The sequence below is a fragment of the Cydia pomonella genome, chromosome 13 (assembly GCF_033807575.1).
Source record: "Cydia pomonella isolate Wapato2018A chromosome 13, ilCydPomo1, whole genome shotgun sequence".
Classification (NCBI taxonomy): domain Eukaryota; kingdom Metazoa; phylum Arthropoda; class Insecta; order Lepidoptera; family Tortricidae; genus Cydia; species Cydia pomonella.
This window is the reverse complement of record NC_084715.1, coordinates 5,827,569-5,842,482: the sequence shown is the minus strand read 5'-3', so window position 1 is coordinate 5,842,482 and position 14,914 is coordinate 5,827,569. Positions and strand designations below refer to the sequence as shown.

General features: G+C 36.1%; 1 protein-coding gene across 1 annotated transcript; it reads right to left on the bottom strand.

Moving 5' to 3' along the window:
• Nucleotides 1-3,398: 3,398 nt before the first annotated feature.
• LOC133524032 (4-hydroxyphenylpyruvate dioxygenase-like) lies at nt 3,399-13,646 on the bottom strand. Its single transcript, XM_061859806.1, has 11 exons — nt 13,399-13,646; nt 12,625-12,742; nt 10,396-10,497; nt 9,543-9,752; nt 7,507-7,607; nt 6,366-6,470; nt 5,716-5,803; nt 5,210-5,332; nt 4,584-4,739; nt 4,080-4,163; nt 3,399-3,587 (listed from the first exon to the last, which is right to left on the bottom strand). Exons 2-11 carry the CDS (start codon nt 12,718-12,720, stop codon nt 3,459-3,461), a joined length of 1,194 nt encoding a protein of 397 aa, XP_061715790.1. The 5' UTR covers nt 12,721-12,742; nt 13,399-13,646; the 3' UTR covers nt 3,399-3,458.
• Nucleotides 13,647-14,914: the final 1,268 nt, after the last annotated feature.

Sequence of the window (14,914 nt, the reverse complement as noted above, 5' to 3'; positions counted from 1 at the left end):
GTTTTATATTGGAACCAGAAATGTTCTTATTATGTATACGAAAACAAGTCGAAAGTAAAGCGGCGTCCACATAAGTGGAATTTTCCACGATTTTGTTTCTCAATTTGTTTGTCTGAATAAAGTCGGTAGCTGTTTATTAAATTATCAGCTAGCTTACTTCCTTGCTTGCAGTCGTCTACAGATCATGTCATTCACGACGACGCTTACCCTGATTCGTATTGTCATGAAATTAAAGGTCATAATGGATGACACGAACTGTACAGTGAAATTTTAATACTATTTACTCACTACTACTTTACTACTGTTCTTTGTTGTTCCTAAGATAGAAATATAAGAAATGGTGTTCTGCCTTTTCGCCTTATTGCCCGAATTTCACTTGCAAACCAACTTTTCGCAGATCATTTACTTTGGCAACCAACATTCGGCAAACTTCCATTATTAGGTTTTACTTGGCAGTTATTATTATGATATACAACATTTGGAAAATATCTTTCGTCAAATAATTCATATGGCTAAAAAAATATACGATATCGTCTAGACATTTGACAGGGATAAGATCGGTGCGACGACGAGCGAAGCGAGGAGGAGCGTGTTAGTTGAACTGTGAACGATGGAACGATGTTAGATTACAAAAATAAACTTTATGTTTCGTATTAGACTTACAAAGTCATTCTGCTACCTAAAACATTGCGTTTTTAAATTGTTTTCCAAACATACAGTTGGGAAATGACATTCGGCGATGATTTAGAAAACCATAACGGATATTAAACAGACCAAAACAGACAGACGAACAATATAAAGTTTGCACTGCAGGTGCAACATGATTTTTTTGAAAATTTAAGACTATTAAATGGAAGGTTCGCTTCAGGGGGCTTAGCCAAGTTGACAAAATTATGTATGAAAATAGTCACGTGACTTTTCGTAGCATCTGTCATCCCGTTATTAATCGTGTCAGTCACGAAGACGCGTGCCTTGACTCTTATTGTTATATAATTAAAGATTAAATTTGACAAATCTGCGCGTCATCGTGAATGACACGAACTATATTTATCAGTTCGAATAGACATATCTTTAGAATCTAAGGTGCCAATGTGGAGGCGTGGTGAGACAATCATACGATAAGCAAATGAACACTGTTGCTGCGTAGCGCCGAGCCTCCATTGCACAGTGGGCCGTTTTCAATAACACAGTCATGAGGAAAATTCACCGCTACAAGTAGTTTTTCGTTGATAATAACATGCAATTTCTAACAAAGAGTTACTTAATTATTGTAAAAGAGATGTCTAAGAAACATCGTGCTCTCTTTGAGAGCTCAAATAGATACTGCTGTTCTGCGCCATATGTTTTGTGGTCAATGGATAGTCAAAAGTAAATTTTTTGGCAACTAAAATTACTGCATAATACAGTTGCATTTTCTTATGATGTCGAAACATTGCTTAAGAACTTTCCTAAAATTCGGATAACTTAAAAATTCGAACTATACGGAGTCTTATAGCGCCATCAATATCACCGGTCAAATTCGAAGCATGATTTCTATTCTATTTTTTAATAATATACAATCAATCGATATTTGCAAACCAGCGACGGAATAAATATAGACGAAGCTCTCAATACATTTTTGACTTTAATATATGATATAGTAGTCTAAAATCGTGGGTTCGAACTTCGGTTGTGCATAAAAAAAGTTGTTCAAGCTTTAAGTCTTGAGTATGAAATAAAAATCGCAGAAACTTTTAAAATGCTTCTGATTTAAGTTCCACAAAGCTACTCTTAAATTGCATGAAAATAAAAATATATTTTAATTTGCATATGAACTACAACGCGCAAATGAGCGGGTATCTCAGAGCCTATATAGTGGTTCGCTAGGCGTCTACAGGCGGCGGCGGGGGGCGCGGCAAATGGGCCAACTGGTTTCGTGGTGTACGGTCCCCGCTTCCCCTTTGTTGATAGGAGCCGCAACAAACGTTTTCGAAAAAATGTTAAATGATGACTAAAAATTCGGTGAGTAAAAGATGACTAAAAATTCGGTAATTATGCACACACAAAAGGTTAATAAGTTATGGTGATTTTAAAGTAACTTAAAGGCACAAAACCCATTTGTTTCTTCGGAAAATTTCCGAAAATTTATTTAGTAAACTGACCTGTTTGTCCACAGTTCACACAGCATCAAACCACTGTGCAAGCAGCCGGTAAACAATATGCAAATGGCATTCGATATAGAAAACTGGATTCCTCTCGAGAACAGCACAGAGATGGGGTGGCGTGGCGTCACACTCTTGACCTACGGCTAGCGGTAGACCTAAGTATATTTGTAATCTCTCTAGGCACCAAAATGCCAGGTACCAAAATCATAACACAGTTTATTTAAACGAAGACTTACTGATAGCTGTTCATTTAGCTGTGCATTTAGCTACCTACAAGCACCCGAAGACGGTTAGCATTTAAAAATGCAATGAAAAAAGTACGAAATAAAAACATCTCCAAAAGCAAAGGTTAAAAAAAACATTATTGATAGGAAACGTATCTTGATTTTAATTATATTGAATATCAGTAGTCTAGTATAATTAGTAATTGATACACCTATTTATGATAAGTTAGGTAACAACGGTCATTTGTATTTTAAAAGTAAGATAATCATAAGTTTCTATAGAGATACTGCAACAAATCTGACTAGTTTAATTCTTGCTAAATTTTCAACAATGAAAAACATGCAAGCGATTATCAACTATATTGGACCACGATAAAGTTTACAATCAAAATGCCAGCTCCATGGACAATTTAACTCAGCGCACGCGCTCCTCACTTGTTTTATCGGTTGGATTTTAGTCGCGCGCGCATCCACCCCACTTCCCAAGCTTCATATAAAATACCACAGGGTTGCTTGCGTCAACCTGGCTCTCATTTGCATAACTGCTTCAAATTATGGCGCAATACTTAAGTTTCTGGAAAAATATCTGACACGTGTACCTGTGATTGGAGAAAAGTAGGCATATAATTGTACATATTTGGAAATTTTAAGATTACCATGATATAAAATATTCATATTATGAGATAAGCTTTCGACTCTCATATTTAAAGCAAATAGGTAGGCCTACAATATACAATTCTCAATTAGCTCTGAAAAAATAGCTTCAGAAAAAATGAAACAATCAGTTACTATATTACTTGTGAACGCCAAAGAATGTAAAAGATCGTATATGATACTCATATATATTTGGTATATATTTGCATTGATTTATGTTTCAAAAGTGTTTTTAAATAAAAACACGCGTAGAAATTTTAAAAATTTCTTTCTAATGCTAAAAAAACTAGACTATAGGCATAAAAACCTAGAATATCTTGCCCTGCCAAGCCAAAGAGTCAATGTAATCAATTATGTGTGAGAAATAAAACAGCCATTTAAAGTATGTAAAGTTTATTGATTACAATATTTAAGTGCATTACGATGTTCTGTTTGATTATCCTTGCGTCTTCTGGTCTTCAGGTGCTTCTGCTGGCTTCTGGTCTTCAGACGCTTCTGCTGGCTTCTGAGCATCCAGGCGTTCGATTGCTTCAAATACCCATTTGTAATTCATGGCTCCAAAACCCTGGACAGAAAATTGTAATTTAAGGAGTGTTTGACAGCCTCTATGATTGCTTGTCAAGTATCAATGATCGGAATGAAAAAAAAAAATAGTATATGACAATTACACAAATTGACTAAGCCCCAAAGTAAGCTTAAGAAGGCTTGTGTTGTGGGTACTCAGACAACTATACTTAAATACATGGAAAACACCTAAGACTCAGGAACAAATATCCATCAGGAATTATGTCAAAGTATTGAATTCAGAAATAATATGTGATTGCGTAAATTATTTTCTTTTAGTATATATATTCCAAGATATGATCATTTTCTGGGCAAAAAAAAATCTTAGGGTTGATTTAACCCCGCTACCCCACAGCGGCCACAGCCTGCATTGCTGAGTTAAGGTATGATATCAAGGACCTACTCCAAAATGTCTATTGTCTATCCGTAAGCGTCAATCTAGATCTGTCGCCTAACTGTATTACGTAGTCGTATAAGCAGACACATCTCTTACCCTGTGGTTCCTTCTCTGTAGAATCTCGAGGAACAACGTGGGACGCGCCTGCACATGCTTGGTAAACGCTTGCAGCATGTAACCCTAAAAATTAAACAAAGATTAATATTAAGGAAACACCAGTAACTGCACAATTTGCACGCGAATTGACCTTGTTCCAAACTTGGCACAGGTTTTCTATAACATTGATAACGGTTAAAATTATTGTCCCGGAAGATTACATTTTCTTAACCCTAGGAAACAATAAGAAATTATCTGGGTGTATGATCTAATAATTTTTATTTTTTTCTCTAAATGTCTCTCATAGCAAGAAGTTCCTCTCTTTTATGTTTCACTTAATAATTGGATATCCACCGAACGCTCTAACGCCCTTAGATCAGTTGCGTTTTAACCCAGAAGCAGTCCACGATCATAGCTTAGTAGTAGTATCAAAATATGGATCATTTCTTGGATATTCAGCAATTGATTGTAAACACCCTATCACTACATTATAAACTCAGTCACCTTTTCGTCGAAGTCTATCAGCACACAGTTCTCCTGCAGCTCGTCGATGGTCTCGGAGACCTTCAGAGAACTCCCGGCCAGCTTTTCTCGGATGACGTCGTAGTAAGTCGGGGGGAATGCCAGGATCTCCGCGCCACGAGCTTTCAGGTTTCGAATCTGGAGAATTAGAAATATTATTAACAAAAATAAGTAAAGAAAAGTATGATATTAAAATTTTGGCTAAGGATCATAGTGTAGAAAAAAAAGTAGGTAAGTAGTAAGTATTTATTTCTGATCAGTTCCATATTGCGTTGAAAATAGTTATTTGATTTACAAGGGCCCTATTGATCTCTCTCTTGCGTAGGGAACTATGAAAGCACCCATGAGGCTGACATGTTCACCTAGAGTGTCCAAAGCCTCAATAAAAATCAGATTTAAAAAAAAGGGGGCGAAGTTGTTGTTTAACTCTTCGTGCTGCATTTGGAATCAGAATTTCAGTGGTGAAAAATGGCCAGGTTTGTTTGTCGAGTTGTCTGCGCCGAATTCTCAACAACTTTTATTCAATAGCTTCGACGTTTGATATTGTGAATCTACATCAACATCTACAGTCAGTGGGTATTTTAATTAAGTAGTTTAGGTTTATTTACAGTGGCTATGATGTCGTCGGTATACAAGGCGACATGCTCCACGCCCGACGTCCCGTGCGCCTTCACGAACTCGCTGGCTTTGCTCGTCGGCCTGAGACCCTTGGCTGCTTCGTTCATTGATAACTGTGAAATTATAATAAATACGTACCGTATAGTTACACTGAGGAGATTTTTCAGCTGTGACGAATTGGACTGTCTGATTAAGGACAGTAAGAAAAAGAACAACAACAAGGTATATGACAGATGCTTGGCTACTGAAGAAGTTTGGTAATATGAAAACTTCTAAATTCTACCAGCCAATATAAGAAAACAACTCAAAATTTACAATAAATTTGTTTGTCACTTTATCATAAATGCAACTTCCATAATTCATAATTAATTTATTGTCTGTACCTATGTATTTTTGTGGTGAAGAAACTATTTCGGAGTGCGAAAACAAATTATTGTCTCAATATTAGTTTTGCTTTGCCTATGGGGACGTTTTTTCTGTATTGTCGTGTACTTACGAGAACATTGTCATGTTTGTTGATGACAGATGCGGAGTTGATGCAGGAGTATGGAACTAGATCATGGGTGTAGTCGACGCACCAGAATCTAAAAGAAAATAAAGATGAAAGTCAAAAGAAGAAACACCAATTTGTCTTTTTTGCTTCTAAATTCTTAATTGGTTTGTAAAATTCTATTGTCTACGATCGCCAAGTTCCAGGAGTCCAGGACAAGGAGGAGGAAGAGGCTAATTGGTGCTACCGAGGGCCGAAGAGTTGGCAGGTTTCGTGCTCTGCGTAATGGTATTGCATAACAACATACAGTAATGCTGACAGAATCTGCTGTGATATGCCATGCCACACTTTGTACTTTTGCATTTGCAATTTCATGTTTTAAAAATAAAATAAAAGTAATTTAACCCTTTAACGGTCTAGAAGTAAATCCATAATTCAAGCCTCATTGCCATTTCAGTGTCCTAAAAATTCTACGTAAGAAAACAATACAAAAAGATGATTTGCTTTACATTACAGATTGCGCCTTTAAATGGTTAAAAATTAACAAAAGACAAAATTTTATTATGTTAGCTGACAACTGGAGCCCCAGTTTGCTGACAGTTTTGGTGGTATACCAAAGAACTGGTATTTAATAGTCCTGATAGTATTTGTAGTACCTGTGCATATTCAGGTTCTTCTCGTACCAGGTGACGGAATCCTCCAGGGTCCCGTCAGCCACGTTCCCTTCCACGTGGTCAATGTACTCTAAGTTCGTCTCCGGACTGAAATAACACAATTAAACACACATAGTTACAAGGAAGTAGGTACCTCTCTAAGTTACATGGTGTATTGTAGGTATTCCTATTTGTCTCCGCCCCAGGTGACCAACGCCATAGATGAGACGGGGACAAATTGGAATGATTTATATGAATGCATCTATTCCTATCTGTCTCCGGGAGGGGGGGGGGACAAATGGGAACACACCAGTTGCATCTGACTGAGACTGTCTAACTCAGGAAGAATAATGCTCCCTATAGGTATGATATGAGGTGAAAATGATTTATTACGATATGTTAAATTGGAAAAATTTACAACTCGGCTGTCACATCGCTGTCACTTTCTCTAATCCAGCAGTTCTCAAACTATGTGTCGCGACCCATGTCGCTTCGGTTTCTGTAAGGTTCCCGTTGCCTCTTTAGAAGTGTTCGCGTTTTTAGAAGTAATAGCGGTAAAGTGCGTATCGCGCAACAAAGCTTCGCTTTTCCCGTGTAAAAATGCCCTAATTTGCTTGTATTAAGGCATCTCCACGTCGGCGTGTTTTTCCTCAAACTCGCGTTGTAGCTTGGTATCTAACTTCGCAAGAATATTATAACAAAGGACAAAGTCCCAATGTTCGGTCGGTAATTTCAACTGTTTTAAAATAGTTAGATTTTCATCGATTGTATCTAGCGCGTGGAATGTTAGCCGTTTTAAAACTGACATCTGACCCATTGGCGGGCCGTGAGCGAATATTAAGTAGGCCGTGAAACTACTAAGGCGTCTGAGCGATACCAATAATATTTTATACCCCCTTTTTAAGGCGGTTAAGAGGTGGGTCCCGAATTTGGCAGTTTTTGTTAGTTGGGTCGGAGCCTAGTCAACTTTGGGAACCACTGCATTAATCTATTTGGCCCCTTGAACACAAAATAAATCATAGTACCACTGTGCAGAAATAAAACTACCTACAAAACCGAATGGTCCAATTTCACCCCCACAAAAGTCCCTATATATTTTAAATACTGTGTCTCAATATTTTAAAATTTTCGTTTTGATACTTACAGTAACTGTTCTAAAGGATCGCTTTCCAGAGGGTTGAAGCCGGGTAACCAAAATCCATTATAATTACTGCGGTCGATTAGTGTGTGCGTGTTATCGCCATACTAGAATAAACAAAAGTTCGATATTATACAAGTATATTCATAAGTTGCAGGCCCAAACGTCAACTGTGTTATGTGAAAGCAACCTTTATGTAATATATTACAGGGCCATAAAAAAATATAATAAAATCCCCACATACTTAAAAACCGAACAAACAGATTCAAAAGGTGGATAAATGTTACTTACTCAATTGCTGAATTTATTATTAGTCACTCAATTGTTGAGTCTAAATTTATTGAAAATGAAAATGAAAATGAAAATATTTAATTCAGACACCAAGTATCCATATTTTTGTCTAAAAGACTGTGTTAGTAAAATAACAAGAAAAATCTTAAAAATAAAGTTAACATTAATGTTAGTGGAACACATAATGCTCATTGGATCTAACATGCATTGTCATCCAGTGAGTTATAAGAGGGCTATCCACCCTTTCCGCAATCACCCTCAGGAGAGTGTTGGTGCTGCCCCGCACGCGGTCCCACAGGGACGCCACCCTCTTACGCAGCACTGCGTGGAAACCGTCTGTGCTCCACTCAGCGAACATTGCTGACGCGCTGCAGCGCCAGGGCAGCCCCAATAAACCCCTGAAAGCGTTGTTGTACTGGACACGCAGAGCACTAAAGGTTTTTTGGGTGTAGTTGCTCCACAGGTTGCACGTGTACAGGTTTTGGCAGTAGGTTTTAAATAATGTAATGTAATCGTAAATTATTATATCTATATTATTTGTTATAACGTTTTACAAGGGGCCAAAGTTTCAGCTTGATATTGTGTCTGAAATATTAAGCGTTGCGAGGGTTTCAAACTTTGCCTCCGAGTGACACACAAAAATTTTCACCACACCAACACGAGGAAATACTATTTATGAAATATCAAATAATTAAACCAAATCAAATCCAAATTAACGTATTTTTTATTATTCCAAACCATAATTTAATAGTCAATTCTACCTAGGTAACAGAAATCCAGCTAAGAATTCTAGCTAACTAAAATGCAACTTTCTCATTCGTTTTGAACTTTGAACGATCAAGAGGGCCTTTACCAGTTGGTGTGGTGAAAAAAATATTGTTGCTTACTTGGTTGGAAGTGCAATTTAGAAAATTTGTAATAATTACTATCTAAGGAAGATATTGTGAACTACATGTTTTGCTACACCCTTTCCAGGGTCCATTATGTACCTATGTATCATACTGGTGCAAATAAAGATGTCTATCTCTATCTCTCTCTAACCCATACGAACCCAGCTGAAAAAGCAAATAACAACAAGGTAGCCTCTGTTTACAGTTTGTATATCTCAGTGTTTATTTGTTTTCGAATATTTCCATACCTACTACGAATTGGTACAGCTGCGTCGTATTTGTCTAATGCGTTTTATCGAGGTAAACAACACATCCTCACAGTACCACAGTGCGAAAACAGAATCCTTGAAGGAAAATTGTAAAATGTAGGCGTACTATGCGCAACGCGAGTAGGGCTGCCATCTTGAATTTCGCCAAACCCGGACAAAGATTTAAAAAAACCCGGACATTTGGAGTAAATCGCATTTTTTCCCCGGACTAGTCCGAAAATAATATTTTAAAAAAACAAGACCTTTAATTTTACATGTAGTTTTAATGTGCTTCCTTACATGAAAAGTGTCCGGGTTTTCCCCGGACACTTCTTGACACCCCCCCCCGGACGGCCCCCGGAAGGCCTCCAAACTAGGACAAATCCGGGAAAACCCGGACGGATGGCAGTCCTAAATGCGAGTGACACGTGTGATAGAAGGGGTGAGATAATTTATATGAATTAGGTATATATTTAACTATATAAGCACTTAGGTATTTATAAAAACAGTGATAAAAGTACCAGTAAGGCTATCACGTGTATGGCGCGAGGTTGATTTTTTAGGGTTTTTATTGCTATGATAATCTGAAAAAAAAAACTATGAATGAACTCACCGTCCTCAACACCGCATACCTCACCATCCCCCCTTCGTCGGTCTCCTCCTTTACCCCTTGTACTTCCGCGCCGCCCTCTTTGGCCCCTCGCACCAGCGCGTCCAAGTCCTCGACCAGGAAAGCCACGTCCTTCACGAAGTCTCCATGGAGAGAAAGATCCGGAGACAGCGGGGAATTCGTAGTTGTCGGCGACTCGAAGGCGATTGTTATCTGAATTGAGAGAGAATTGTAGCTCAAACCAATGTCTGTAATTTTAGGACCACCCAAAAGTTGGGGACGGTCGGACGGTAATAATCCAGAAATTAGGTTCCATTATTTTCTGAGTTCCCGAGAAGGACATGTAATAGTTTTTCAAAACTATTACATGTCCTTCCAAAAATCATCCCTTAAGTGTGTGAAAAGGGCGTGAAAGTTTGTATGGGGAATCAATAACCGCTGAACTGATTTAGGATACCAGGATACCAAACTTGATATTGTACCTAAACTTAAACAATTATTAACCTCAATCGACGCCAAAGCTGAAAACCCTCCCCCTGCATCAAAAATCTGGATGGCTTCACTTATCTTAGGAACACAAACAAACAACACAAAGATTAAATGGAAACCTTTGGTTCAGAGAAAGCCGTATTTGGCCTCTTTATGTCGCGTGCAAACGCAAGTGTTAAAATAACATGAGTTTTTGTTTTTAACCTCAGCTGTCAAAACAATTACTCATCTTTACATAGTTGCTACGAAAATTCAAAAGTGTGTTTTGTTTATACCTCACGAAAGGAGAAAAGGAAATATTTTAATTTCTTCCTTTCGTGAGGACTTAAATTATAATAAGTAGTAAATATTTTATTTACATACTAACCTTATTAAGTTTCACGACAATGGTGGTCACAGGCTCAGAGTCGCTGGCTTCACGAATGGCGAAAGGTCGGAATCCGAACCGCGTCACGAAGAAACTGGACGCCTGAAAGTATGTTTTACTTAAGTCAAGTTTAATATGCCCATTATAGAGTTACCCAAAAACTATTTTATTTATTTATTTATTTTATTATTTCCACCTAAAAACTTTTAAGTATTTAAATAATATTTTATAAAATCGTGATATAATAGAGAGCTTTTCAGTCGAGACCGTGTTTAGGCAACGAAGCTAGCTGAGTTGCCTAAGTTACGAGATTGAAAAGCCTTGATTATATCACTACCTATTGTATACAAGACTTTTTCTACGAGTCATCTAAATTAATCTTTTTTTACTATAATACTTAAATAATTAGTAAGTATCTCAGTAGACCTAAATGTATTAGAAAAGACATAAACGCGCGAAGTCCACCGGCTGCCCGTCCCCCGTTTAGTCTTTTCTCCGGGAGCGCGGCAGCACGAGATTGGTATTTTTTTAAATAGTTGACTACAGCGTATCTAATAGTACATTACTATAGAGGCCGGGAAACGAAGGGTTGCAGGCCAAGTAGATATAGACGGCCGAGCGTAGCGAGATCCAATAGGGATACGCGGCCGGCAACCCCGTTTCTCGCCGAGATTTGTATAGTGCTTTTCTTAAAATTGCAACGAAATAATAAATAAAAAAATAGGATGATGATTATGACGATTTTTTCATGTCCTAATAATGTGATAGATTATTGAGAGCGTCGGGTTTCAAAGGGGATCGAAAATTTGATTATTTTTGCGCTATGACGCACGGTTTAGGAGATACAGCCCGATAAAAAAAACGCCAAGACGTGCCATAATTTGACGTTTTAAAACAAAAGAAGGTTGCCTTACAGGCCTAGGTGTGTAAGGCTGTATGAAATTCCTTTACATATCATCCTTCACTCATCGCACCTGATATGTGGTATTTCCGGACCTAATTTGAAGTAAGTCATGTCAACATTTCATTACAAGATTGAGAAAAAGAATATTATAGTTGAGTTGTGAGCCCATACATGAACAGTACGCAATTATAGTTTGGTATAAGAAATCTTAATTCAACAATCGACGAGTAGAAAAACTTTGTTTTAGGTAGGTAGATTGTGTAGTATAGTAAACTAAACACTCATACAATGGACGTGGCACCAATAATGAGACCACAAACCCTGCATTAATAACTGCTTGTTTAGTTTTATTTATTAATTATGTTGAAAATAATTGTATCTTGCATTAAACTGAACACGTCGATAACTAAGCGGTAGACATTTTACAGGTATCGACATTACACATGTGCCTACACGTTTAAAATAGCAGTAGTTGGTTACAACTACTTTTACGAAAAACTTGAAATATCAAACTAAAGGAACTTATACATCTAGCCCCCCAGAGGACTAAGGCATTCTATTTAAGGTCTTCTATTCCATTGTATTATTAGTCTTTGTTTTGAGAAATGAAAATTGTATTTGTCATGGCAAGTTTTGCATTGTAGCTGGCTATATAGATACAATTGTACGAAGTATCGTACTGTCCTGTTTAACGCAAATGCTGTAATCACATTGGAAAACTCATGCAATTGGCTACTTGACTGTTTTTTGTAAATAATGTCAAACGATTTTGATTTTCCTGAGGATCAAATGTCTATATAGGACTCATGGCATTTGAGCAACACAAAGGTCAGAAATGAGAGTTAGTCTGACGCTCGCAGTCGACGTATGAAACGCCTCTAACAAAATGATAAGGTGATGTGACGTCACATCATATAAGTCTGTCCTAAATGTATGGAAGATCAAAGAAATTGCCATTTTGACCCTGAAATATTGCGTTTATGTGTATAGTTGTAGTACAATTTATTCTTCAATAAAATGTAAGGAATCGAATAGTACCATTTTCTTTTCTACTTTTGAAAGACGAAAATAATTTTTTTATTTGAGATTTCGGAGCCTTGTATTTTTTATAATCTCAATACATTTTTTTAAATTTATAATGGATGGCTCATTTTCTATTTATTTAACTAAATTTTGTTATAATATTCAACATGTGTCAAGTACCCAATTGTTTATCTTGTTCTACTTTAACATGGTTTTTATTTAAACGATTGATTCATGCAAGAACTGCATTTGTGATAATAAGCAGAGAAGCATAGGTATTATAAGAACTAAATAGGACTTACCGTTTTAGCATTAGCCACTCTGAACACGAGATGGTGAAAATTCAACACTTTTCCGTCCTTAGGCACTTTATTTTCATTTTTCTTTCCTCTAGACATCTTCTTTCTTGTCTTTTTGGGTCTGTTCACACATAATTGAATATAGAGGAAGAACATTAAACATAGAAATTGTTTAACACAATTTATAATATACATGATAACGTAACACAACATGTTTTTGTAACTAGAATTGGTTTTAGAGACAAATTTCGGGAAAAAATGATAATTATTCGTATTATATTTAAATCATCGTCATGATTGGCATACAATAGTAATACGTTGTAGGTACAAGTATTGTTTAGGTTAGGTATAACTACTGATACTCGTAATATGTATACCTACTTATTTAAAGTAGTAAGAGTTTCTTGTCGGTCCGTATTGGGATACCTTCCTCCAATTGAGGGGGGATTTAAATCTTCTCGGGTTAGAGGTGTAGGGTTAGAGCCGGTGTAGCTTTATTTGACGTTCATAAGCGCATTGTAATATGCATAGTTGAATAATAATTTAATAAACTATCTTTATCTTTAAAAAATACTTATGAAAAAAGATTTCTACATAGGTGTATTAAATATTAATCAAAATATTAAAAACGATGATAAGTCAGAGCAGAGACTAAGAGAAATGTATTTAAAAATATGTGTAGGTAATATTAAATTTATTAAAATAAGTATGTAATATGACTTAAAAAGTGAATTAGCTTATGATTTTATGAACTACATATCTATAAATAACACTTACTGACGTGCGTATATTATTCTGATTTTAGTTTAGAAAAATGCTCCGTTATAAATCGAGAAAAGTCCAGTAACTACAAAACCATGGCTTTTGTGGTTAGTTATTATTCTGTCACAACCTTTTATAGGCCTTAATAAAGAAGTTATTAAAATCTGAGTCCTTGCGTACAGGCACGGGAGAGCGGTAGGCCAAGTTCTAAATCGTTTCCAATCCGGAGACGGTATGCGCTATAGGATTGCCAGATCCAATATTGGGAGAAAAAGTAATTTTTTCTGGATTTTGGGACTTAAACCGCGAAAAACAAAAAAAAAATTAAAGGCAATATACTTAAAAACACAATTCAACAGTATTGTAACACCGTCTGATGCCGATAGATTTGCGCTAGATCCACGAGTACATAATTATTACTCGTATAATTAGATTATACAAGTTTAAAAATTAACAAAATTCGGACTATTAGGTAGAATACCTTTCTACTAATACTATGGGTAATGATATTTTAAACTTTTGATAATAGTTATGCAATTTTAAGCCCATAATAAGGCTTAAACTATTGTTTAAGCCTTATTTTGTTGGCTATTGTTTTAGCCGATTTGAGAGATTTATTGTATTGGGGTATTCCCCAAGACAATAAATCTCTTAAATCTGCTTAAATATCTAATAGGCATACCATTGGTTTACTGGTAGAGAATATTTTCAGGATAATGTCTAGCATTTGTATATATTTTGTACTTACATGTTTTATGTTGATTTAAATAAACACGATTTCATGTTTTCTTCATTCATGTTTTCTTTGTACCTAGGGGTTACTTGTGTGCAATGAAGTGTATTTTAAATTACACGTAAGTACAGCTCTACCTATTAATCTAAACGTACAAGATGTACGTTTCTGACTGTACTTATTTATTGCAATTGACAATTACGTATCTTCGTGCTCTGTGTACAAAATAGCAAATCAGAGGCTAAACAGTAAATTATATAAACTGGTTCCACAATTATATGCGTTGTTTGTGTCTATGCTCAATGTTTTTGTCGCCTTACATTCCATAGTAGGTATTAGTTGTTATTATAACCGATTGCAGAGAATTTCCAAGTAAATATCATTCATTCATAATTATGAATTCCGAATATACCGATGTAGTTGTTTATATTTTTACCTTCCTTTTCGAACAGGAAAACAAACTAGGATAAGATACGTACAAAAAATACTAAGAATACATACGAATACTATCGGCTGTACTAATTAAAATTTTTTTTTCAACTTTGCGTTCAGCACCTACTTCAAATAAGTCACTAATTATTGAGTAAAACATTTCAGTATTTAATTAGGTAATTAATAGAGTCCTACCTATTTGTAAAATTAGGTTTATGTAATTTAAATCACTTATTAATTTAAACTATTATTTTTGAATACTTATAAACTTTGCAATCAGCCCGGCGAGTGTTGCGGCAATTTGGAGTCGATATGCAAAATAGTGCTTAAAACACAAACTAAATATAATCCTGGTCTAAAGTACAA

What these genes read in the sequence shown, in the direction of transcription:
- LOC133524032 (XM_061859806.1), bottom strand. Translation starts at nt 12,720, where the DNA reads ATGTCTAGAGGAAAGAAAAATGAAAATAAAGTGCCTAAGGACGGAAAA. An exon ending in GAGTGGCTAATGCTAAAACG is followed by an intron (nt 10,498 to 12,624) that starts GTAAGTCCTATT and finishes ACATACTTTCAG; the next exon opens with GCGTCCAGTTTCTTCGTGAC. An exon ending in TACAGAGAAGGAACCACAGG is followed by an intron (nt 3,588 to 4,079) that starts GTAAGAGATGTG and finishes TTTTCTGTCCAG; the next exon opens with GGTTTTGGAGCCATGAATTA.